This window comes from Impatiens glandulifera, chromosome 6, assembly GCF_907164915.1.
Source record: "Impatiens glandulifera chromosome 6, dImpGla2.1, whole genome shotgun sequence".
NCBI lineage: Eukaryota > Viridiplantae > Streptophyta > Magnoliopsida > Ericales > Balsaminaceae > Impatiens > Impatiens glandulifera.
In genome coordinates this window covers 53232505-53259178 of record NC_061867.1, presented here as the reverse complement: position 1 = coordinate 53259178, position 26674 = coordinate 53232505, and the positions used below count along the sequence as shown (strand labels likewise).

Here is a 26674-nt window from a genome sequence, read left to right as displayed (position 1 = left end):
GAATCGTGCCCTCCTCCCAACTTCGTCATTTCCTCTCTCTTTCGCACTTTACTTTTCTCTCTCCTCTCTCTTGTCTGACCGTTCATTTTCCGGTGCCGGCGGGGCAAGAAGCTTTCTATTTCAATGGATAATTCCACAAAATACGTCCATCTTAATCGGTTTATCATCAATTAATCGTCGATTTCGGGTATATCTGTTCCTACTTGCAACTCTTGTTCTTTGATTCTTGCTCTCTGGTGAGAATCCATTCATCTTTTTTGATTAATCTCACTCTCTTACTTCGTAAACATCGATCTCATCTAGCATCGAGATTGAACATCTTGCAAATATTTAGGTTTTATTTCAGAAAAAAAAACAAAAAAAATTATGATATCATTATCGGTGTTCGTCGTCGTCGTCTGATCTTCGGAATAGCTGTTTTCTGTTTGAATTCATCTATATTGTAGAATAGAAACTGGATCGATGACATTAATTGATTTGGAGATTATTAGGATCTGATTTTTCTAAACTTCAACAAAAACCCAACTCTAGGGTTTACGGGATTTTGTTGAGTTTTTGAAACATGTCTTCATCAGGCGTTGCGATTAGTCAAATTCGGAGTGAATCCGCAATCTCTTCTGGTCATTTAACTGATCAGAGCGAATTGATTATGATATTTGTTGCTGTTTCTGGATCGATGATTCCTTTGCGTGTTTTCGAGTCAGATTCAGTTGAAACAATTAAGTTTAGACTCCAGAGACATAATGGATTTGTTGTGAAGAATCAGAAGCTTGTTTGTAGTGGGAGAGAGCTTGCACGAAGTAATTCTCTCGTTCGTGACTATGGTGTCACTGATGGAAACATTATCCATTTAGTTCTTCGTCTTTCGGATCTTCAAGTTATCAATGTTAAGACATCCTCTGGGAAAGAGTTCACCTTCCATGTTGAACGATCTAGAGATGTTGGATATGTTAAACGCAAGATCTCTAGGAAGAAGAAGTCATCCAGATTAGTTGATTCCGACGAAGAAGAAGTTATTACAACGTCCAATGGTGAGCAGTTGGAAGATGGTAGGCTTATAAACGACATCTGCAAGAGCAATGATGCAGTTGTTCATCTCTTCGTCGGAAAATCTGCAAAGATTAGATCTAAACCTGTTGATAAACATTTCGAATTGTCCATAGTTGCACCCCAAATTAAGGTTAACAGTATAGTTGTACCTGATAAGCCACCAGATAGAGACATCTTGCTTGAACCAGTGATTGTAAATCCGAAAATCGAAGTTCCATTTGTGATTTCCGAAATGATCGATTCAACTACAAAAGGACTTGAAATGGGAAACTACCCGATCAAGACTGCAGAAGGAACTGGAGGAGCGTATTTCATCCCAGATGAATCGGGTAACAATTATGTCTCTGTATTCAAGCCGATTGACGAAGAACCCATGGCTGTGAATAATCCGGGATCTCTTCCTATTTCGATTGATGGTGAGGGTTTAAAGAAAGGAACCAGAGTAGGGGAAGGTGCTTTAAGGGAAGCTGCAGCCTATATTTTGGACCATTGTCATAAAAAAGATGGTCTTGAGTCGATTGGGTTTTCTGGTGTTCCTCCAACAACAATCGTGAAGTGTTTGCACAGGGGATTCCATCACCCTGATGGTATTCGAGTTAAGATTGGATCACTTCAGATGTTCATGGAAAATCAGGGAAGTTGTGAGGATATTGGTCCCGGTTCTTTTCCAGTTCAAGAGGTTCACAAAATCTCTGTTTTGGATATTCGGATGGCGAATGCAGATAGGCATGCCGGAAACATCCTTCTGCAAAAGGATAAAAGTGGCCAGACAAGGCTGATTCCTATCGACCATGGTTACTGCTTGCCCGATTCAGTAAGTATTTACGAATATAACCCATTCGGAAACACTTGGAACTTGTTTGTAGGATTATTTGAAAACAATCTTGTTTGATGAAAATATGAATTATTTGAGTTAAATGACTAAAACATTCTTTGAGCCTTGTTCGATCTGGATTATTTGAGTTTAATTTTATACAACTCACTATGAAACAATCAATCGCATCATTCAAATCAATTGGAAACACTTAGAGCATGTCTGATATGTAGAATTATTGGGTTAAATAACTAAAACATCATCTCTTGGCCTTGTTTGATCTGAATTATTTAAGCTTAATCTTTAAAAAAACCACTATCTCATAAATATAATCAATCACATCATTGAATCATCAACCAAAATACCTTATAAAAAAATCATTATATATTACCCTAATATCTTTTTACCTAAATAACCCAAGTTTCAATAACCACCTAACCTAACAAGGATATTTTGAAATCACTAGCAATTTGATCGATGAAGTGATTATTGTTGATGGGATAAGGGGTTATTTGGATTCATCAAACAAAGTGTTATTGTTTCCGTTTCTAACTAAATTTAGTTTTCGAATGTTTTTTTACTGAAAACCCTTTGTTTCTGCAGTTTGAAGATTGTACCTTTGAGTGGCTCTACTGGCCTCAAGCAAAGCACGCATACAACCAAGAGACTCTAGAATACATCGAATCACTAGATGCTGAAGCAGACATTGCTCTATTGAAATTACATGGTTGGGATATGCCAATTGAAACTGCTCGCACTCTTCGGATTTCCACAATGCTACTTAAGAAAGGGGCCGAAAGAGGTATGACCCCATTTGCTATTGGAAACATTATGTGCAGAGCAAGCTTGAAAAAGGAATCGATTTTGGAAGAAATCGTACAAGAAGCCATGGACTCTGTTCTCCCCGGTTCTAGTGAAGATTCTTTTGTGGAAGCAGTTTCTCATGTTATGGACCGTCGCTTGAACGAAAAGAAAAATGGCAAGTAAACTAAACTAACTATCCTAGAAAATAGTAATAATAAGGTTTGCTTGTATACTATATGCTTTTATATGATTTGCATATGTGTGTACATGTTTGTTATCTCCGTACAAAAATGTCTTGACTCTGTAAAATGCCCTTCATTTTTTATTTTCATTTTGGCTGTTTTTTTTTTCGAAAAAAAAAAAAACGGCTTTGGGGAGTTAATACTTCTTCTGTAAGGTTTGTAATCTTCTACCTAATTCCTATTATTTTCTTCAGATTTCTTTCTAAATGTTGGTTTTTTTGTTAATGGTATCTGATACGACAACCTTGGCTTGTTTGTGATTACTGGTTCTTATGATTTTAGCAATCTTGAAGGTGTTTTAACAATGTTGGCTTGTTTAATGATTGAAATAGTTTGTTTCAGTCTGGAATCTGGATTATGGGTTGTTTGATTCTGGCTTAAACGATATGTGGTGATTGAGCTTAATTGCCTCGTTATTGATATCGCGTGTTTGATTAGTTTTTACATTAAGTTTGTTAGCCATATGGCTGCTAAGTCTAAGTTTGGACAAGAAAATGTTAAGATTGAACTCTACACGAAAAAACAATCTTTTATTGCCTATCTTGTGTAGTTTTGCCATTCAAATGCTTGTCCTTTGCCTTATTTGAATCAACCCACCATCTTAAAGTTCTAATTTTTGGGGACAAAAATTGTAAACAAGTGACGTTTTGAACTAAACTCAATTTGGTAAGTCTTATGTTTAAGATTTAATTTTATGATCAGGGTAATTAGTCAACTTGTTCGTGTTTATCATAGCAGATCCAAAAAAAAAAGAGTTTGTATAAAATAAATTATATACTTCGATTTATTGTGTTAGAACTTTGGCTTGTAAACATCATAACCGCAAAAGTTAGGATATGGGATAACTAGGTGCTCGGTCATTAAGTATTGGCGAAAGTACCTTAACCGGTGACATTGGCAAGGAAAATGCTGAACTTAGGTGAAAACTACATTAGAATCTTTGGAAGTTTACTAGGGAAATCCATTAGTTATTTGTCAAAATTCTATTTATACAATGACAAAAATTAGACGAACACTCGGAGACGGAACAAAAAAAATCGTTTATTTAGCTCAAGCTTTTGAGGCTCGTTCAAGAGCTTAACTCCCTAGATAGGATGAGGGGCTACTTTAAGAATATTTTTAAGAATAAATAAGGTTCAATTTTTATTAAGAATACTTTAAATTGGAGAATCATGACTTTGGAACATAACTACTTTGTAACTATTATGATTAGTTTTTATAATATTTAATTGAAATCATTAAAGTAGTTGAAGGGTAAATAATTTGGTATTTTCAATTAAAAAAAAATATTCTAAGTTTTAGGATAATATTAATTTATTAAAGATTATAAAAAAAATGTTATATTTAATCTTTGCAAAAACCATGGATTAATGTATAGGAGAAAGCAACCAATTGACATGTGGTAATGAAATCTTTACTTAATGTCAAAAGAAGACAACTCCAATTCTATTAGTCAAACCAATATAATGAAATGATTACTCTCACATTTAAAGCACTTTAGCTAATTTGAATTTCAAATTTAATATTGCAATTATTTTGAATAGTACAACAAAGCCCCATGCTTTTATTTGATTTTTTTTTTTTTTGGATCCGGTATAGAAATTATTAATTAATTTAAATCCACATTCTTTTTAGATGTATTAATAATTTAGATCAACATAGTTAAAATTGATTAATATCTTATTATTTAAAAAACTAAACTATTAAACTAAATAAATTCATATAATTTTAAATTTATGATATTAAAATTTACTATTTATGAATTTATAAAATATTATATTTTACTAGCTTTCTCGGTATCAATAATTAAGGATCTCTCCTCCTTGCCTGCTAGATTGAAATTAGCTAATTATAAATTCAAAAGTATGTTATGCAATTTTAGTGTCATTTATTTTGGATGGCTTCTTCTATTAAATTTATACTTATTTATATATATTTTTCTTATATATTATATATAATATAAGAAACTACACCAAGACTTTTACTTATTTAAAGTGTTTAAAATAATTTTTATTAATTGAAGTAAACCATCAATTTTAACTATCAAAAAATTTCAATAATTTTGTTTTTGTCACACATTGTTTGCAATTTTTGCATAATGATTTTGATGCAATTATAATATATTTTCTCGTCATCATCTAAGAAAGATTATAACCGTAAGTGTAAGTTGCCGTTAAATTGCAAATTTGGGATGATATTCGTGCAAATAATTTATAATTTCAAAAAGATTAAATATAACTATTGTTAAAAAATTAGGTTATCCTAATTATTCCTAATTTTTTAAAAATAGTAGAGCTACTTGGTTAAAGTCATGATAAAAACACCAATTTTTTTCATGAAATCTCTAACGCATAAATAAGAAATAATGTGATTAATTTTATCTTGATCGAGAAAGAAGTTCATGATAATAAACCAAAATTTTCTACGAGTATTATCAAGTTCTTTAAAGGTTTGTTTCATTAGCTTTTTAGGTTAGACTAAAATTTAATGTTATTACTTTTGATTCAATTAGTACAATGCAAAAAGATACGTTGGATGCTCGTTTTCGACAGAAGAAATTTATAAGGCTAATAAAAGGATCCGAAAGTGATAAAGCATTGGGATTGACGCGTTTACTTTGACTTTTTTAAGAAGACGTGTTCTTTCCTTAAGACTAGAATTATAGAAATAAATGACAATTTTTATCGTTTCTCATCATTTGACAAAATTAGAACTCTATTTTTACATGTCTTATTCGTAAAGCTCTAAAGACTATTGACATGAAAAACTTTTAGGCATATCAGTCTTGTTTTGTCTTTTTATAAGATTGTTTCAAAATATTTGACAAACATATTATCAAGGGTGTTAGAGACAATCATATTTAGTAATCAAATAGTGTTCATCAAATGTCATTTAATCTATGATGCGGTATTAATGGTCTTCGATTACATTGACTCAACTAATTTAGGAGACAATAAATGTATTTTTGTCAAGTTAGACATCGAAAATCTTATGATCACATCAATTGAGAGTTTTGTTTGATGTCATGGACAGAATAAAAATGAGTGTGAAATGGATTGGTTGAATTAGATTTTTCCTCTCAATGATTAAATTTCTGTCATTGTAAATAGGTGTTCACAAAGAATTTGTTGAGAGTTCCCAAGGGATCAGACAGGATGATCCACTCTCTCCTTTCTTGTTCGTCATTGTTATGGAATCCTTCTAAAAAATAATGGCCTTTGTAAAAAACTTAGGACTTTTATGTGGAGTGAGTTGTGGGACAATAAGGTATCATTTTGTCATATCAAATTTGTTTTTTGTTTTTTTTATGATGACACACTCTACTTGGTTAATGCCACCTATAGGAATTTTAAGTATCTTCCAGATATTTTATAATTATTCGGTGCATATTCCTAATTTCGACTTAATCTTAAAATTAGATATATATTTCTCAAATTCTATTTCGAATAGAAGAATGATAAGTTTGACAAATGTTTTAAGGTTTAGAATTTGTGCTTTTCCGTCAACATATATTGGTATGTCATTGGGTGTTAAATTACGATCCAATGTCTTTTAGAACTCTATTATCACTAAAATGGAAGGTAAGCTATCTAAATGAGAAAACAAAATAACCTCAAAATGGGGGCGATTTATCCTCATTAAGAGTGTGTTATCATCTATTCTCAAATATATGATGTCTTTATTCATTCTCCCAAAAGTGTGATATTGAAAATGAAGAGAATCATGTGTAAATTTCTATGGGTTTTTTCTGATTCATCATTTTGTCATACAGTTAATTGAGATAATTTAAAATATTTTGAAGATTAAAGAGGTTTGGATATTAAGACATTGTTTCATTTAGTAAGACTCTTATATCGAAATGGTGTTGTAGATTTACAACATAGTCAAATAGTCTTTGGGCATCGATGATCCTATGTAAGTATGGTCAAAATCGGTTCACCAAAATATTTAATTATCGAGCAGAGTGTAGTATTTGGAGAGAAATTTATTCTATGTAGAAAAGTTGTTGCGAGCAGTCCATATTATTTGTGGGGACAAATCTCCGATCAGTATTTGAGACGACATTTGGTGTAATATCAAAAGTTTAGTTGCAACATGTCTTAAGATTGTTTCCATTGTTATATGAAAAAATATCATAGTTAATGACATGTTTGATCCCTTAATCTAATGGTTTCGCTAGTCAAATTACATATAGAATGAAAATAAACATTAGAGAGAGTTCTTTTCATAATAGAGTTTTATTTTTTTTTAAGAACGCAAACAAGTGTACATGTCTAAACAATATTGTAATGCGTTGGGAAAACATGAATAATTTTTATATAGGAAATTGTTATAATTTGTTTGCTAAGATAATTCTATATGATTTTTTTTGGGAGAAGTTTTAGAGTCAGATATCATTCAAGATTTCGTTTTTTGGATGAAGCGTTGTGATATTCTTACGAATGATATGTGCATGAAAAAATATTGTATTATGGTAAGTCATATGTGTCACAAGTAGGTTGAATCGACAACTTACTTAATTTTGTCGGGGTGACTATTATCTAGAGTCTTTTTGTGGAATATTACTATGATTCACTTGGTGATATCTAAATCTTTGGGTAGTTATTGGGAAGTTTTGATTTAAACGGATGATATGACATGCTTACATATTTGGGTTACTATCATAATTATTTTTTGGTAGACTATTTAAAAAAATCATACAATATGATATAAATGATAGTTGTTTAAGAATAACGACAAAACTAAAGTTCAATTTAAGAGTTTCTTTTCTTCGGTGTCGAGAAAGAACCACCCTTGTAAAACAATACAAAACATTAGTGTTCATTGTCATCAAACACAACGAGATTAACTATTGTGGAACAACAATAGAAAACAAAAGCAAAAAAAATTCACCAACAAACAAACATAACATAAAATTAATCTTTAATGAGTTCATTGACCGTTTCCACCAGTTTTCTAGAAGAGATCTCCCCAAATTATCATAATAATAACGTTGTGGAGTAAACATATCAATCACTAAACATCATACGATTCATTTCCAACCAAATAGTCCACTAGAAAATAATTTGGGTTAGGAACCCATCGACTCAATCCGATCGAGCTCTCAGTAATTTTTTGGTGAACTATTTAATTGAAAAAAATCGTTAAACTTTAACGATGATTGTACTCGTTAGATACGTATAATTTATAATATTATTATTACGACACTTTCTGATAATCATTCTAAAAACCGATGAAATTAGTTATGAAATTAATCGTTTTTCTCGAAAATTTACAAGCTCGATCAATTTATTTTTATCATTATTATCTTTTTATTCATAAATGTACCATTTTAAAAAATATGAAAAAAATAAAAAATAAAAAAATCTTACTATACACCCTTCCACACCTTAAGACTACTCTCACACCATTCTTCTTTTTCTACTTAATTACCTTCTTCCCTACTCTTTCTCTTTTCTTCCACATCCCCTGCTCCGTTCACACTCTCTCTGTAATGAAATCCCATTCCCATGGCGGCAGATCTTCAACCGGAAGTCCAAATTTACCATCATGTATACTCGCAACACTTTTCCTTCTCCTCATTATCACCGCAGCAATAACCGTCTTCTTCATCTTCTTCAATCCAAAACAACCAAAGATCGCCGTCGTATCCATCAAATTCCCTTCCTTTTCAATCTCAAACGGAACAGTCAACTTCACATTCTTACAAAACGTCTCAGTCACGAACCCTAACCGCGACGATTTCACTCATTACGACAGTTCATTACAGCTCGTCTATTCCGGTAATCCGGTCGGTATCGTGTTCATTCCGGCCGGTGAGATTGGCGGTGGACGGACGCAACATATGACGGCTAAATTCGATTTGGAATCGTATCCAATGGCGGTTAGGGAGGTGAGTTATTATGATGATGAGAATTTGAATGGGAATGGGAATGGGATGGTGATTGAAAGTAGGATGAAGATGATTGGTAGGGTTAGGGTTTTGAAGATATTTACACATAGAGTTGAGAGTAAATCTGTTTGTAGAGTTGATGTTGATGTGATTAAGGGATCTGTTTTGAGTGTGCATTGTTCATGAAATGATCTTCATCATTGATCATTAGAGAAAAATGAAGAACCAGGTAAAAGAGAATTTATTTCATGTTTGATGCTAAATTGATTCATCAATAATAGCTAAATCAAGAATCTATATAAAAAAATAAAAAAATTAATGAGTATTAGACAATTATGGTTAACAATATAATTCTAATAGTCGTCCCGAGTTTTGGGCTTACCCAATTCCACAATTTTTTGAAGCGATTTAAACACAAATCAAATAAAAGTTTTCAATTTTATCTTGAACAACTCTATTAATATTTTATATTTATAAAAATAATATATGTTTAGAAAATGGGTTGCCCTATTTTGAGGGCTGACCCTGCTTTAGCTAGTTCTTAGCAAGTTTAGATTGACGTGGATGATAAACTTATATAGTTGGGTTATTATCACAATTACTTTCATGTGACTATTTTAGTTTGAGAGAAATCGTTGAATCTTTAATGTTCGTAGTCGTCTGATATGTATTATTATTATAACGTTTTTGATATTTGTTCTGAAAAGTCGGTTGAATTAGTTGAAAAAATAATTTATTTTTTAAACTTATATTATATTATTATTTTTTTCTTAATGTAATGTTTTTCGGATCCTAATTATAATTTTTCTCGAACTTTTTATACTAATAATTTTGTTGAAGGCATTTGTTTTTTTTGTTTAACATTAGTTGAAAGCAAAAATAAGATTGAGATAATAATAATAATTAAATTGACAGCTAAATATATAACATATTTTAATAATTTTATTTAATATTTATATTTTGAAGAGTTTTAACTTTATTTTTATAATAATATAATTTTTTAATATAGTATATAAAAAGGTCATTTTATATAAATTTATTTTACACATATTTTTATTTTAAAAAATATAAATGATATAAACTGTGCACTACTTATATTTTCAAGGGAATGGTATATTCATACCCTCCCCCGTCAGTCTCATTATCATAACTAGTTTGAACAACCTAGGTAACTTTATTTTGAAGTTTTAAACAAAATATACTTTTATGTTTTTTTTATTAAAATTGAAATATATAATATATATGATTAAAAATTAGTATAGTTTTAACTTTTAATATAAAATTTAAATCTATCTTCAAATCTTGAAGAATTTATTTTTAAAAGAATGTGGAGTGTAAATAGGTTCAAATCTGTTCTTCTAAATAATAATATTCTATTAAGTACCACTTCATAAAAAAATAATTATTTTAATGAATAAATTAAAAATAATGAAGAGAAAGAAAAATTCACATATTTTATAAAGGTGATACAAAATGCAACATAAATTTTGAAACAACATATGTCAATGGAATGAATAGAGGGTAGACTTCACTCTTTCGTTTACCTCTCTTTAAATCATATCAATTAATTTATTATTTAAATATTAATTTTTTTATTTTAAAATATATATATTATCATTATATTAATACATTTTAAGTATAATTATAAAAATACTATTATTCCCACTTTTAGTTCAGCGACAACAAGATGTGGATATCACAGTCTCATTGAGAGGTTCTTAGCGACAAATTTTGAGGTTCTTAGCGACAAATTCTGCGCGTGGTTAAATGATTAAGTGTATTTGTGTGATGTGTGCTTAACCCATGTGACACATTTAAAAAAAAAAACATTATTAAAATCACCGCCCAATTTTTTTAATTATCCATAAATTATTTTAAAAAACTCAAATAAAGAAGACTATAAGTCTATGTATCTCACTTGGTCAATCCTACACCTAATTTTTCAGAGAATCTTGAGAATCATATTTGGTTAAAGATTTTTTCATTTTTTTCTAACTAAATTATTGACCTTAAAATAGTAAACAATTTCTTATTAAGTTAGATTATCTTGCAAAGTTCAACAAACATTTAAGGTTGTATTTGGCATGATTCAATTATAAATTATAATGAAAATAATATTTTTTTTGTTGTGTTAATATAAAATTAAATTATTCTCTTGATAGTAGAAGACAAAGGTCATGTGGAAGGCAGAACATTTTTCAAACAACTTTGAATTTTTGCTCCTCTTTAAATGGGCCCATTGTGTTGCTTTTGATAATTGCTTTGTAAACCCATCCGAGAATTGTCGCTTTCTTTTCCCTTCATATTTATTACTATTTAAAAAAAAAACATTTCTAGTAGGCCAAATTATCTGGGCGGCCCTCGAACTATCTCAATCGCTAACTTTTGACCCTCAAACTAATTTTTGAAACAAATCGCCCCTTCAACTTTTATAAAGGTCACCAGTGGCCCTTCCGTCAACTTTTTAGTTAAACCTAACGATTTAAGTTTAAAATATTATTTTTTTTATATATTATCTTTAATTTTATATTTTATATTTATATATATAATTATTAAATCGCTTATATATAATATTATATATATTATTATTAAATTTTATATAATTATTAAATCTATTATATAATAAATAAATAATATATATATTATTTATTTTTATCTATATATATATAATTTATATATATTATCTTTAACTAATTTATATATAATATTTATATAATATATATTTTAAAAAATAATTTAAGTGTTAAAAGTATTTGAGTAGTTAGAAAGGTTATAATTATTTTTAATTTTTCAAATTATTTTGTAAAATATATATTCTATAAATTATATAAATTTATATATATATATATATATATATAATTAATGATTAGGGATAATCCATATAATTTATTTTTAAACTTTGTTTTATATATATTAAAAATAATTTATTAAAAGTAATTGTAACCTTCTAACTACTCAAATACTTTTAACACTTAAATTATTTTTTAAAATATATATTATATAAATATTATATATAAATTAGTTAAAAATAATATATATAAATTATATATAGATAAAAATAAATAATATATATATTATTTATTTATTATATAAAAGATTTAATAATTATATAAAATTTAATAATAATATATATATATATATAATATTATATATAAGCGATTTAATAATTATATATATAAATATAAAATAGAAGATTAAAGATAATATATAAAAAAATAATATTTTAAACTTAAACCGTTAGGTTTAACCAAAAAGTTGACGGAAGTGCCACTGGTGACCTTTATAAAAGTTGAAGGGGCGATTTGTTTCAAAAATTAATTTGAGGGCCAAAAGTGAGCGATTGAGATAGTTTGAGGGCCGCCCAGGTAATTTGCCCTTTTCTATTATGATGAGTGAGAATTTATTTTGTTTTAGTCTATACCAAAAAAATAATAATAAAAACATACACAAATATAAATATAAATATAAATATAAATATAAATATAAATAAAAGGTGGAAAAAAAAAAGATAACTATTTCTTTTATATCATTAACTTTGGGTAGATAACAATCTACCAAATATTTCTTTTTATGTTAGATGTATGAAAAATGATTTTTTCTATTAGAACATGTCATATTTGTCGTGAAGAGGTAAATATTGATTCTCATATGACTCTTTCATTGTCTCGGGATGATCTCCGGGTGCGACACCTCTTATGACACTCTATATATGTTTTGGTATAAAGTCGGGTTTGATCTATGATTGTGGGGAAGGATGTTCACTAAGAGAGTTGATCATCTGATCGTATAGAAATCATAGAACTTACAACAACTCTTGTCGTTATTTTCACGACTCTTGTTGAAGTTTGTTTTGTATATCCCTCTTGGTGTGGTAAATTTCCCATGACGATGTTTTTTTATTTGTGTATCAAGATTTATCGTCACAAGAGATGGGTAATATTTTGTTCTTTAAAGTAAGACTACATTGTCCATCTAACTCGAATAAAAAAGTGTGATAGAGAACTTACTATCACACTAAATTGGTAACATTTTGTTCCGAATGCCCATCATTTTCATAACCCAAATAAAAAATGTGATAAGAGAACTCACCATCACACAATATGAGTAACATTTTGTTCTTAAATACATAAAATTTTGTTCATAAATACTCAGCATAACCCAGATAGAATGGTGATAAAGAGAACTCACCATTACACAAGATACTCATCATCCACAAATGTGATAAGAGAACTCACCATCACACGATACTAGTAACATATTATTCCTAAATACTCATCATTCGCATAACCCAAATAGAAAGGTGATAAGAGATCTCAGTGATGGATACCATTTTGTTCTTAAATACACATCATTCACATATCCAAATAGAAAGGTGATAAAGAGAACTAATCATCATATAAGATACTCATCATTTGCATAACCCAAATAAAAAGGTGATAAGAGAGCTCACCATCACACAAATGGGTAACCATTTTGTTCCAAAATACCCATCATTCCCATTCCATTGAAATGATCAAATAATAATAGGGATTATGGATTGTGATCTTGATTCTTATCACTTTGCAACAACCATTCCAAAGTAAATAACCTTGATCCTTTGAACTTTCATTTATCCCTAAGATCCTTCTTGTCTATAGAAAATTTTAACTAATGTAAAAATACATATCCATCAATAAAATATGTAAAAGGAGATTAAAAGTAAGAAAACAAAAGACTCATCCATACTAAGTTATGATTAGAAATGACCTTACAATCAAAACCCAAGTCTTAACAATAAAAAATCAGATTATACATCATCATCATTCATTTAATGTCACAACACATATATATAAAAGATTCCATCAAGTTTGGTCAGCAAATTAAAGAAAGAGTTTCTAACTTCTAATTACATAGATTTTGAGGTATGGAGGATGCTCCTCCTCCTCCACCACCACCAACAACAACACCACCATCTGAATTCTGATGTTCTTTCCATATCCTACCAGTAACCCTAAGTTTTAATTCTTTCCTGTCTCCACCAGAGAAGAAAAGAGCCATATTTCTCTGAATCACAAGACCATCATGACTATCTCTTACCTTTCTGTGACTATCTCTTATGCTTCTAGGTGTCCCTTCCCATATCAGCTTCCTTCCATTCCCTCCTACCTCCAGACTGTAACTGTAGCTTCTAGCCTCGTTTTCGTCGCCCATGAATCGCAAAAATGCCATGTAAACCGGGGCCATTCCTAGCTGAAATGCTTCGAAGTGAAGACAAAAATACTGCCCGAAACAATTGAAGATCTAAACAAAAGAAAATACAGCCACCAAATTAGTATTTTGTCAAAAAAAAAACAGTCAAAGTTATAATTGATATTGATTCTTTTCTTTTGCCTAAATCAAAATCTTGTTTGATGAAAAGTGGGGGGATTGGATTATTTGAGTTAAATTACTAAAATGTCATTTTTCTATTTAAATTTTGTAAAACGATACTGTAAGGGTATTTTGGTATCTTGATTAACAAATTAAGTGATTATGAATGAAAGGATACATTACTGATGGAGGGGATTTTTGAAATAGCCCAAGATCAAACAAGCTCAAGAATATAGTGTGGTTGTTTTACTTCATTTGATATACACATTATTTTCTATATCATAAACCAGTGTACATGTGATTTTTTTTACTGCATTTAGGCCTTGTTTGATGTGGGTTATTTGAGATTAATTTCAAATAACCCACTATCCAATTAACAATTTACTCATCAATCATATCATACAAATCATTAACAATATTTATACTCTTCATGTCATTTTACCCAAATAATCTGATTTTTCAACAAGACTATTTGGAAATAAGCACTTGATATCCAAACAATTATAAGGCCTTGTTCGATCTTCAGTTATTGGGATAACCACTTGGTTAATTAAAATCTATGATGAAAAACATTTTTTTAAGGAATAGAGGGTATTTTGATATTTGTACAGATGATTTAATAGATTGTTGATTGCATAGTGATTTATTTGAAATTAATATCTAATTATCTACATCAAGCCTAGATCAAAGGCCTTGGGACAAAAATAACAATGTAAAATATTTTCAGATCATAATTCATGATTTGGATGGAAAAAGAAAATGTATTCCAACCAAAAAACAGCACATTGACATTGAGAAAAAAAAGGCAAGGAAAGGAAGCATATAGTTATACTTACAGTTAACATCCAGGTGGCATTCTCCACTTCTCGAGGATTTGACTTGACATATCGATGATTAAAAGTGCAGCCTGAATGCATGTCAACCCTATGATCGTCGCGCAAATGAGTGACGAGATATGGAATGTCACCAACAACCAAGCATTCAGAACCAGCGTATGGACAACTGTAAGGTCTAAAATTACAAATGGCCTCGTGCTTCAGCTTGCTGTAGTAAGGGAATATATCGGGGCAACCAAGAGAGCAATACTTGCAAGGAAATTCGAGCGATTCAGCTATTTTTTCTAACGCTAAGCACCTTATATCGCCAAGCTCTTGTCTACAAGTTGGGCATCTGTTGTACACTCTTGCTTTGCAGGTAGAACAAAGTGTATGCCCATTGTGACACTGCATAAATAAAAACAGCATTAACATCATTTCATTTCAATCATTAAGAAAAACACCAAATCATATGTTTTTCTTTTCTTTTGTTAAGACAAGGGTTTTTTTCCCTTGGAATAGGCTATACAACATTCCACTGTCAGTATAAGTTTCGATTCCACTAAAAACGCCTGATTTAAGTGGGGGTTATGCTAGTCTACTCAAGAAAATAAACCCTGGTCGAAAAAACAAAATCCATTTTTGTGATCTCTCAAGGTGCTTTCAGTGAAAATCGAATATGATACTTCAACCTCTTAGTTCAAGACTCTTACCACTTCAGCTATCATGGGTGGTAAGTACCAAATCATATGCTATTTGGCATAAATTATCTATCTATGTACTCAAGTAGAGTCGTGGATGTGTTCACAATGATATGGTTGAGGTTTAGATTTGTTTTACACAAGACTTGAGATTCTAGTCTTGGACAACTCAAATGACCAGCTATAAGGTAATAGGAGGGTTGTGTCAACTTTCGGAATTGGCTATATGGATGATGAGCGCTTGACAGCCGACAAGAGAATCAAAAGACAATCAGACTCAAAGAAGACAAAATCCATAGAAGACACATAAAGTGAACACGAACCATAATGGCACACATAAAGGAAAATGAATAATTGCTTTTTGGAATGAGTCTAGATCGACCCCAACTTGAATATATCGTCAAGATTAGTCCTTTTCATTTGATGTTCTAGGGTTCTTCTTGATTCCTAGTTAGATTAGTATTAACATTACAACTTGTTATCTAAGTTCTTAATTTTTACACTGTAGCAGAGATTCAGTCAATAATAAATAGGGTTCTACTACAATTCAGCTGTAGGGTTTCTGTTAATACAAACTTTAACATATAAAAATTAAATGAGAAATGATTCAGTTCTCAATTACACTTCAAGTTAGTAAGTAACCCTAATTCCCCAATAATTTCAATACAATAGTTTCAAGTGACACAACTGAAATATATTTAACAAAACACAGATCGAGCAAAACAAAGAACCAAGGATCAATCATTTAATCAATTGATTTAGCTAAAAGTGAGTGTAAACAAACAGTCAAGAAATCAAGAAAAGTTTTGAAATTCAACGAATAATGAACACACACACCTGATGTATTGGAGGATACATAGAATTAGTACAAACAGGACATTCGAGAAGTTCATGAACACTTGTAGTTGAATGAAGTCCAACGTTAATGTGGCGCTTTGAAGACGAAAACTGAGATTGAGGATGATGAAGTTGACGGATCTCGTTCTCATCAACTCCATCGGATGATGTTACACATTCAATGTTGTCCAATTCCATTCAAAACGAAATCTGGAGAAAAAAAAATGAAAAAAAAATGATAATCGAATGTTGTTGTTTCGTCTTCTGATTCTGTGAGGATTATGATCGTCTTCAGCTCATGAGCGTCTTCTTCTTCAAGATGAAGTATAAAAGGAAAAGCAGACAGCCATGGAAGGTGCTTTTCTTGATACCCAAATGAGAGAGAAAGAAGAGAGAGATTAGGTTATGATGTTCTTATGGAAATTTTGATCTCTATCTTAATTGGTCATAAATTTATTTATTTATTATTCCTTTTTTTAAAGTATCAAAATATAAATAAAAAGTAATTTTGTTCATTTATTTAATATAAAAGTGTACTTATTTTCAACTTTTTTTTAGTTGAATAATTAATAAAAAAAATATTTGTTTGGTCATAATTTATTTATTTATTACTCATTTTTTTTTTTTTTTTTGTAAAGTATCAAAATATAAATAAAAAGTAATTTTGTTCATTTATTTAATATAAAAGTGTACTTATTTTAAACTTTTTTTAGTTAAAAATTTAATAAAAAAATATTTGTTTACCTCATCTTACATTAAAAAATATATTGGTCCAATTTAGAAATATATTTAAAAATTAATTTTATTCGAAAATATATTTTAATTATTTATATATTAATAAATTTAATAATATTTATCTATTAAAACTCAATTTCATTCTAATTTAAGATTTTTTTTTTGTTTTAAGTAGATATTTGTTAGATCTGACAAAAAAAAGTATATTATAACATTATTTTACAGTATATTAATTTTCTAATATTTTTATTTAAGTAAAAAATTAGTCAATTATATTCATTTATTTAAAAACCTTTCTATTTTTATTTATTTCTAAAATTTAAATTTTCTTAAGTGGGTTACCAAATTAAACAATATTATTATTAGATAAATCATTAAAATTAGGAAATAAATTAAACAATATTTATTAATAAGTTCTTAGTCAATAAATGAATATATATTCATAGACTAATTAAAAAAAAGTCAATAAAACAATAACACATAGTTTAGTATCTTAGAATTTATTTATTATAAATATATTTCATAAAGATCATATTATTCTTAAAAATAATCTAGTTCACCACTTTTAACTTAAGGGTGTTCTTAAACTTGAAATAATATTTTTTACACGGAAAAATTTAGCTTCTCCCACAACTATCATTTTTATTTTTAATTTATAACTGAGAATAAGATTAATTTATTAAAAAAATCAAGATATTTAATTTATTAGACAATATATTTACTATTAACCTAAGTAGTAATTTAATGAGTAAAGATTATTTATATATATATAAAGTAATTTATTTATTTAGAAAAATCTAAACAATAAATTATTTGACAAAACAAAATAAATTTGTAAATCTGAAAATTATATATATAGATAGATAGATAAAATAAGATTATTTATTTTTGTATTGGAAGATCCTTTTAAACTAACTAATAGGCCAACCTAATTGAAAGTAAATGATTAATAGTAAAATATTTAAAATAAAGGGAAAGTTTGCTCTAATAATTGCATCAAGTTAAGTAATATAACATGGTGTAACGTGGAGTTTAAATAACGCAATGAATCAATTTATTTATTTTTATTTATTTATAATAATTTTGGATTTAAAAATATATAAGAACATATTTGAATATAAAAATATGATCAGTTTGAATAGTAGTCAAGCTTCTTCTTAACTTGACAAACAGAATATTGATGATTTTGATGGCCGGTCAGATGTATATTATTATAATTGTTCTATCATTTGGCTAATGTGCAAAATACAAGAGATTGTTTATTTTATTATTAATATATTTTTACTAACATATTATTTTAATATTTTTATAGATTAGAAAATAAACTATTAGCAACAAGTACAATATATATCACTGGTTATTTGTTTGGTTATTTCTCAAACTTACAAATTAAAATGTGAGACTAGAACGGTTAGGTTGTGCAATTTTTATATAAAATGAAATTATTTTTATTGATCCATAGTGACGAGAGGAGTCGGTTGTGTGAGGAGGCGTTGACAAAAAAAAATTTACAATTTCAAAAGGACACATACAGAAATGTAAAAGTGAAAATAAACTTACTCGTGATAGTGCTCGCTATGAAACAGGAGAATGAGACGCAATCGGACAATCGATAGACGAATCCAAAATTTAGAGAAAATTGGAGTTATCATGGACTTAAAAAATGAAGAATTTTTTAGAACAAACTTGAAAAAATAAAAAAAAAAATATTTATTGGGATAATTTAGAATGTAATTTAAAAATATTGTCATATTAACTATTGTATAATTAAAATAACCATTATTATTTTTAAAGTTGTAGGATATATATAGATTTGATATATAGTAATTTTTTAATTAGATTTTGTCCAATACAATATCTTGATATTGATATTTGTATGGATTTAGACTTTCTTATGTGATCTTTGATGGATTAACCTAATCTTAGTCCTTTGATAGTTTCAAACTTTTTATAGTGTATTTTTTTATGTATTTTCTTTTTTTACTCCACTAAAATTTGGATGAATGAAAAACAGTTATATTAAAATGTGTCACAAATTATCAAAAAATAAAAATAATAATATATTAAAAAAATTACTAACAATACTTTTAACTAGAATCCCTCGCTACTCAAATCATCTAACAAAAAATGAGATAATAACATAGAAAATAAATGTTTTTTATCATTTTTTTTAGTGTGGATTCTAATATTCGTTTTCATGCATAGTTGTTGTCACTACAAATTTTATATATTTTGTTCGTCCACGTTTTTTTGTTTTTTTTAATACGAACGTCTAATAAAAATGACTGACAGATAGAGTGATCTTATCTTACATATGTCGCTGAGAATCGCAGTAGAACAAATAACAAACATTCATTATACCCTTCATTCCCACATATCTCACAATATATATAATCATTCTCCTGTTCATAAGAAAAAAAACAAATTTATGAGTTATAGAGTAATAATATTGATAAATAATGAATGATATGATGTCTTTTTGTCGTAATAGTTGTTAAAGAAAGTCGACATTGTACCTGTTAAAAAATACGAGAAGATCTTTTAGGGTTTTATCTAATTAACAGACGACTTCATCCGGATACTTTGAGAAAACGATTAAAATTAGAAAAGAAGATGAACACTCATTTGCAGATTTGGTTAACCCGAATCTGCAAAAAGAAGACAAAAACTCGACGGACGATTTCTAACAGAGAAATCGCAGATTTATAAAACAAATTGATACACACTTCAAGGAATCAATGTTGCATTAGAATCATCCCAAAGACCACAAAGAACATTCAACGCCACCCCCATCAAATGCCATTTTTGTGAGAAGATTATAGCGGAGAAAATTCGTGCTAGGGTTAGAAAAATCGATGAGAGAGAAAGTAAATAATGGGAGTGCAGCAGAAAAAATTATATTTATTTAAATTATTATTTCAGTGAACCTAACTTCACTTTTAATAACAATGTAAATAAAAGTGAAGTAAACGCAAATGAATGATTGATTAATGTAAATACATAGTGAAGTTTACTTCATTCAGTAGTTTGCTTCACTCATATCAGCGCTATAAATACTTAGTGAAACAAACCTCATCAGGTAGTGCTTGTTTCACTCATTTGAGCGTTATAAATACCTAGTGAAGCAAACATCACCAGGTAGCGTTTGTTTCACTCATTTGAGCGTTGTAAATACCTAGGGAAGCAAACATCATTAGGTAGCGATTGTTTCACTCCTTTGAGTGTTATAAATATCTGGTGAAACAAGTCTCACCAGGTAACACTTGTTTCATCTTTTTTTTATTCTCTTGCTGAGCTTTAATGAAGGAATAAATGTTTTTACATGAAGGTATAATGTTTGTACATAAATGTGTTCGTGGTTTTATAAGAATGTTTATTAGGGGTGTTCAATATTTGATCTAAACCGAATATCCGACCGAATTCGAATTACATTTTCAGTTTTCGAATCAAATTTTAAACCGATTCGAATTCAAATACGGTTTTCGGTTTGGTTTCGAGTTTAAGTTTCAACTCGAAAATCAAACCGAAAACTGAACCGAAAACCGAATTCATTTTTATTATTTATTTTTATTATATATTATATAACTTATTACATATTATATATTAAATTATCATGGGTCTCCTACTAGATCCCTACATTAAATCCATAACCCCTAATTCATTTTCTCTTTTTTCTAGTTGTCAACACCTCTCAACCGCCATATATTGTCGTCGTCGACACTGTTTTACTTTCGTCGTTTAATTGTCGAATATATATTAGTGTTAGTCACTAAGCTAAGTTTGCGTGATTTATAATTTTTTTATAATTTAAGTAGATAAGATCTCTTTAACAACTTATTTATTTTGTTAACTCTTTTAAAAAAAATTATCTTATGGGTAGGTGATGTTCTATATTTGATCTAAATCGAATATCCGACCGAATTTGAACCGAATTCGAATTTATTCAAACCAGTTCGGTTTTCGAATTTGCTTAAAAAAATAATAATTCGAATAACCCAAATCGAAAACTCGAATAACCTGAAAACCGAACCGATGAACACCCCTACGTTTATATATATTTAATATATAAAATATAAAATAATTAAACTTTTTGAGTGCCGTAAATACCTAGTGAAACAAGTCTCATCATGTAGCGCTTGTTTCATCTTTTTTTCATCTCTTGTAAAACTTTCATGAAGACATAAATGCTTTTACATGAACGTAAAAATATTTTTACATAAATGTGTTAGTGATTTTATATTAACGTTTATATATATTTAATATATAATTATATAAAATATAAAATAATTAAAATAATTTTATTTAAATATCTTACAAATAAATTTTAAAATATTTTATTTTACCAATTTCTTTAAATATCTTACATAAATATTTGAATATGTTTATATATAATATATATATATATATATATATATATATATATATATATATATTTATATATATATATATATTCATTTAAATATCTTATAAATAAATTTTAAAATATTTTATTTTACAAATTTATTTAAATATCATACACATGAATTTTTTTTGAATATATTATATATATATATATATATATATAATTATATAAATTATAAAATAATTTACAAACTAATTTAAATATATCACAAATAAATTTATAATTATATTATTATATATATTTATATAAACAGTAAAATAATTAATATATTTTATTTAAAGAGTCAAATGAAACAAGTTTTATTCAGTTTTACATTATAAAATTCTATAAAAACAAAATTATGCTTCTCAGTTTGATAATGTAAAACGGATTGAAGCGAAACTTCACTCTTTTGCGCTTCTCATGTACCCGGAAATAAATATAGGTTTTGGATATCTCTTCTTTCAACTCACTGCTTAATTTAATAATAAAATAATAGAACTGCATCCTAATTGGTTCGGTGCATTCGGTAGTAGAAGATCTGGTTTGTCCTTATTAACCCCACAAACCGTATATTCCCAATAATTGACCTCTTCCCGGGAGCCCGCAAAAAGCAAAACAATATTAAAATATATATGTTTTAAAATAATTAATATTATTTTTCATTGAATAAATTAAACTTATTATTATTTTCTCTTAATATTCATATTTTGAAATTATTAATTATTTATAATATATATAATATAATAAATATGTAATAACCAGAAAAAAAATATATTTTGACATATTTTAAATTGTTAATAAAATAACTTATTTTAATTTATATTGGTATAATTTTACACAAAATATTATACTATAAAATTATTATTAAATAAAAATAACAATTAATGCTATTATTTAATAAATACTAATAATTATATATATTTTTAATAAATTATTAAATAAAAAGAATAAAAAATATTTCATAAAAATAAATTAAAGAAAAAAAATAATTTTAAGATAAATTAATAAAAAATATATTTAACTATAAATTTTAAAATAATTGAGTTAATAAGAAATAATAACACAAAACTCAATAAAAAACTTGTAAACAATTTATTCTTAATTTGATTTTTTTTGTGTTTGACTTGGGTCGTATTTTCGTGTTGTGTTTGAAATTGTATCCCTAATAAAAATAAATTTTTATAATTTCAGAAATTTGATATATTTAAAATATATATTAATATTAAATTTATATTTAAAATTACTTTTTATAAAAATAAATATATTAAATTTAAATAATATTATTTTTCTCTAAAATATGTATACATAAATAATATTGTTTATATTAATGCTAGTTTATATTAGTAACATAAATATTAAATTTAAATGAGCAGAAACAAAATCTCTGTTGTGATTCTTACTTTTTGAGATTGTTGGTTTTTTTGAGGTTGAAGATATACTCAAAATGCTTTTAAAAGTTAAGAGTAGAGCTGTTATACTTTGCCTAATTGTTATCTAGCCCACAAATTTTGAGTTCTTTATACAAAATTCATATTTTATTTTAACATTTTTAAATTCAGTTAATTTATTATATATTTGACATTTATAATATAATAAATAAAATATTAATATAATTAATTTGGTTTGAAAATTTTATTATTAAATTTGTTAGTATATAAATTATTTCAAAACATTATATTACATAAATGATAAATTTAGAAGTTAAAAATATATATTTGTAAAAAACATTTCTTACTAAATCCAGATTAGTGACATAAAAAATTGTTTATTTATTGATTGAATTGTCAAAAATTTAGAATTTATTATTTCATCTCACAATTTGAGCTGTTTATACAAAACTATGTTTTATTTTATCGTTTTCAAATTTAGTTAATACGTGACAATTATAATAGAAAAAATAAAATATTATGTTCCTAATTTAGTTAAAAAAATTTATTAATATATATAATAATTATTTCAAAAAATTATATTACATAAATAGTAAATCAATATTAGAATAATATATATTTTTAATTATTTATTTCTTAGAAAATCCAGATGGAAGAACATAGTTTTGATATATAAAATTTTTACATTTTTGCAACATATATATTGATATTACTTAATTCCATAAATTTGAAGTTAAATTACTGAAATTTAACCATATCATAAATTAACCATTAAGAATAAACAATCTAAATATAAACTATTCATATCAATTCATAATACCTTTTTTCAAATAATTTTATTACACCTCCCTTAATAACCGCACAAATCATGTTGCTGTATATTCCCAACAATGGACATCCCCATCTTCCCAACGTGTCTTGTAATCCAAAACAATTTTTAAATAATATATTTATTTAAATATTAATATTTTTTTTCTTTAAATATATTAAACTTAAATTTTTTTTTCTGTTAATATTCATATTTTAAAATTATTAATTATTTATATATATATACAGAAAATATAATAAATATGTAATAACTTAAAAAAATATATTTTGACATATTTTAATTATTAACAAAAAAAATATATATTTTAATTTAAAGTGGTCTTATTATATATGTATAATTTTACATAAAATATTATACTATAAAATTATTTTTAATGTTATTATTTAATAAAAAATAATAATTATATATTTTTAATAAATTATTAAATAAAATAAATTTTCATAAAAATAAATTTTAAAAAGCAAAAATAACTTTAACAAATTAATAAAAAAAATATATTTAACACTTTTTTTAAATAACTGATTTAATAAGAAAGAATAACACAAAACTAAAAAAAAAAACTTATATACGAGTTATTCCTAAATATTTTTGTATTCGGGTGGTGTTCTCCTATGTCTGTCCAAAATTGTAAGCCCTATTATAAATGAATTTTTATAACTTTATATATTTAATTTATTAACATTAAATTTATATTATAATTACTTTTTATAAAAATAAAAATAAAAATTTTAAATAATATTAGTTTTTTCTAAAATATGTATACATAAATAAATATTTTTTATATTAATATTAATTTGTATTAGTGACATAAATATTTTGTTTATTTATTGACCTAATTGTTATAAGTTAATTCTTTTATTTTATATTCTTATTTGTTATAGATTATTCAATTTATTTATTAAACATTTTGTTATATTTTATTTATAAGAGTCACCTTATTATGGGGGGAAATTTATAAATATAAATGAGTAGAAACGAAATCCTAAAAAGATGGAACCGATATGCTTTAGATTTGGTAGAACTGTTACATCGATTATCCTAGCCCATAATTACAATTTTGGTTCATTATACAAAATAGTTATTTTATTTTAACATTTTTTAATTCGGTTAACTTATTATATAATAAATATAATATTAATATTACTAATTTAAATAAAAAAAATTATTATTAAATTTGTTAATATATATAAAAATTATTTCAAAATATAATATTACATAAATGATAAATCAATATTATAAGTTAAAAATATATATTTGTAATAATTTTTTTCTTAAAAAATCCAAATTAAAGAACTTAGTTTTAATATATATAATTTTTACATTTTGCAACATATATATTGATATTACAACTTAGTTACTTAAATTACTGAAATTTAAACATATAATAAATTAACCATTAAGAATAAACAATTTAATTCATAATATTTTTTTCAAATAATTTTATTCACCCGGTTGATGACTGTGCCCGGATTTTAAAACTATGAAATAGACCATATAAATATAAATTATCTAGCTTCTAAATTATATTTCATATCATTTCATAATATTTTTTTTCAAATAATTTTATTACATCTCCCTTAATAATAATAACCATAACTTTACTTACACCCACCTGGAGAAAACCCGACCCGTGAACCCTTCAAATCAAACACAACCCGAAAACCCTGTTGTTGTATATTCCCAATAATCGACATCTTCCCCGGCGAGCCGATGAAAGCAAAACAAAATTTCCCGGCGGAATCAACCGGAATAAGATAATTCTCCGCCGGCAAAGAAACATTCGCATTAGCAAAATGCAATACAACATTTGGAGCATTAACCGATTTCATCCCAGAGAAATCAAAACAAGTATCAAACAATAAATATTTTCTTGCAGGTTTCAAATCGGACGTAGCAGATCTAAACGCATTTCTAAACTGAACGTAAGCTTTATTAGTTAATCGAGTCACAAACGTACCTGAATCGATGATAACGCCACCGTCGCCGGAAGAATCTAACTTGAACAGTTGAGGTGAAATTCCGGCAACGCGTTTGCCTTCGACGCTGAATCCGATTAAATCGAGGTAATAAAATGATTTTTGTTTATCGTTTGTGAGGAGAGGAGTGAAAATTGCGGTTCGAGAAATGGAGAAATTTCCGAAGATTAGAAATGAGGGTTTTGAAGAGGAAGAAGAACGGTCGACTAAACAGTATGAGAATTTGTGATTGATTGTTGGACCGGCTTGAGATGGAAATGATAAACCCCCGGCGCCGAGACCTAATACTCCGGCGGCACCGGATTCGCCGGCGGAGAGAACTTGATTATCGTGGCCGCAGCCGACGGCGATATTTGGAATTTTTGTCGAATGAAATGTTAGGGTTTCTGTGACGAAATCTCCAGATGAGAATGAACCGTCGCCGTATCCAGCCGGGTATAAATTAAATTAATAATTAAAATTTTTAAAATATTATGAAAATAATTAATTGAAGATAAGGGTTTATATTTGATTTGTTTAAATTAAGCTCAATTAAATCAAACAAGCTATAATATATAATATATATATATATATGTATATGGTTTGGTGTCAATTATTTTGGTATTTTAGATATAAGGAATGAATGAAGTATATGTGGTGTTTTTCTTTTTAATTATAAAAATAAATAATTAATTAAATTTTAAAAAATCAAAAAATTAGTAAATCATGTCATATTTTTATCTTTTTTTTTTTAGATGCCCTAATATAGATATATAGATAGATCACCCTATAATTATATATATATTGGTTTGGTGTGAATTATTTTGGTATTTTAGATATAAGGAGTGAATGAGATATATTTTGTTTTATTTTTTTAA

At 27.1% G+C, this 26674-nt stretch overlaps 4 protein-coding genes across 4 annotated transcripts; 2 read left to right on the top strand and 2 right to left on the bottom strand.

Annotated features, from left to right (window-relative positions):
- LOC124941318 (phosphatidylinositol 4-kinase gamma 4-like) lies at positions 1-3109 on the top strand. The gene is made up of 2 exons (XM_047481620.1): positions 1-1864; positions 2468-3109. The coding sequence occupies exons 1-2, from the start codon at positions 563-565 to the stop codon at positions 2849-2851; spliced, it is 1686 nt and encodes a 561-aa protein (XP_047337576.1). The 5' UTR covers positions 1-562; the 3' UTR covers positions 2852-3109.
- A 5295-nt stretch (positions 3110-8404) lies between these two features.
- LOC124943879 lies at positions 8405-8989 on the top strand. The gene has a single exon (XM_047484335.1). It carries the CDS (start codon positions 8405-8407, stop codon positions 8987-8989), a length of 585 nt encoding a protein of 194 aa, XP_047340291.1.
- Positions 8990-13502: 4513 nt separating this feature from the next.
- On the bottom strand, positions 13503-16907 carry LOC124942198 (E3 ubiquitin-protein ligase SINAT5-like). The gene is made up of 3 exons (XM_047482656.1): positions 16506-16907; positions 14989-15375; positions 13503-14083 (listed from the first exon to the last, which is right to left on the bottom strand). The coding sequence occupies exons 1-3, from the start codon at positions 16701-16703 to the stop codon at positions 13685-13687; spliced, it is 984 nt and encodes a 327-aa protein (XP_047338612.1). The 5' UTR covers positions 16704-16907; the 3' UTR covers positions 13503-13684.
- An 8532-nt stretch (positions 16908-25439) lies between these two features.
- Positions 25440-26258, bottom strand: LOC124943878 (aspartyl protease family protein 2-like; the record flags this gene model as incomplete). The annotated part of the gene is made up of 1 exon (XM_047484333.1): positions 25440-26258. A coding segment is annotated over one exon (819 nt), but the record flags the coding sequence as incomplete, so codon positions are not given.
- Between the last annotated feature and the right edge of the window lie 416 nt (positions 26259-26674).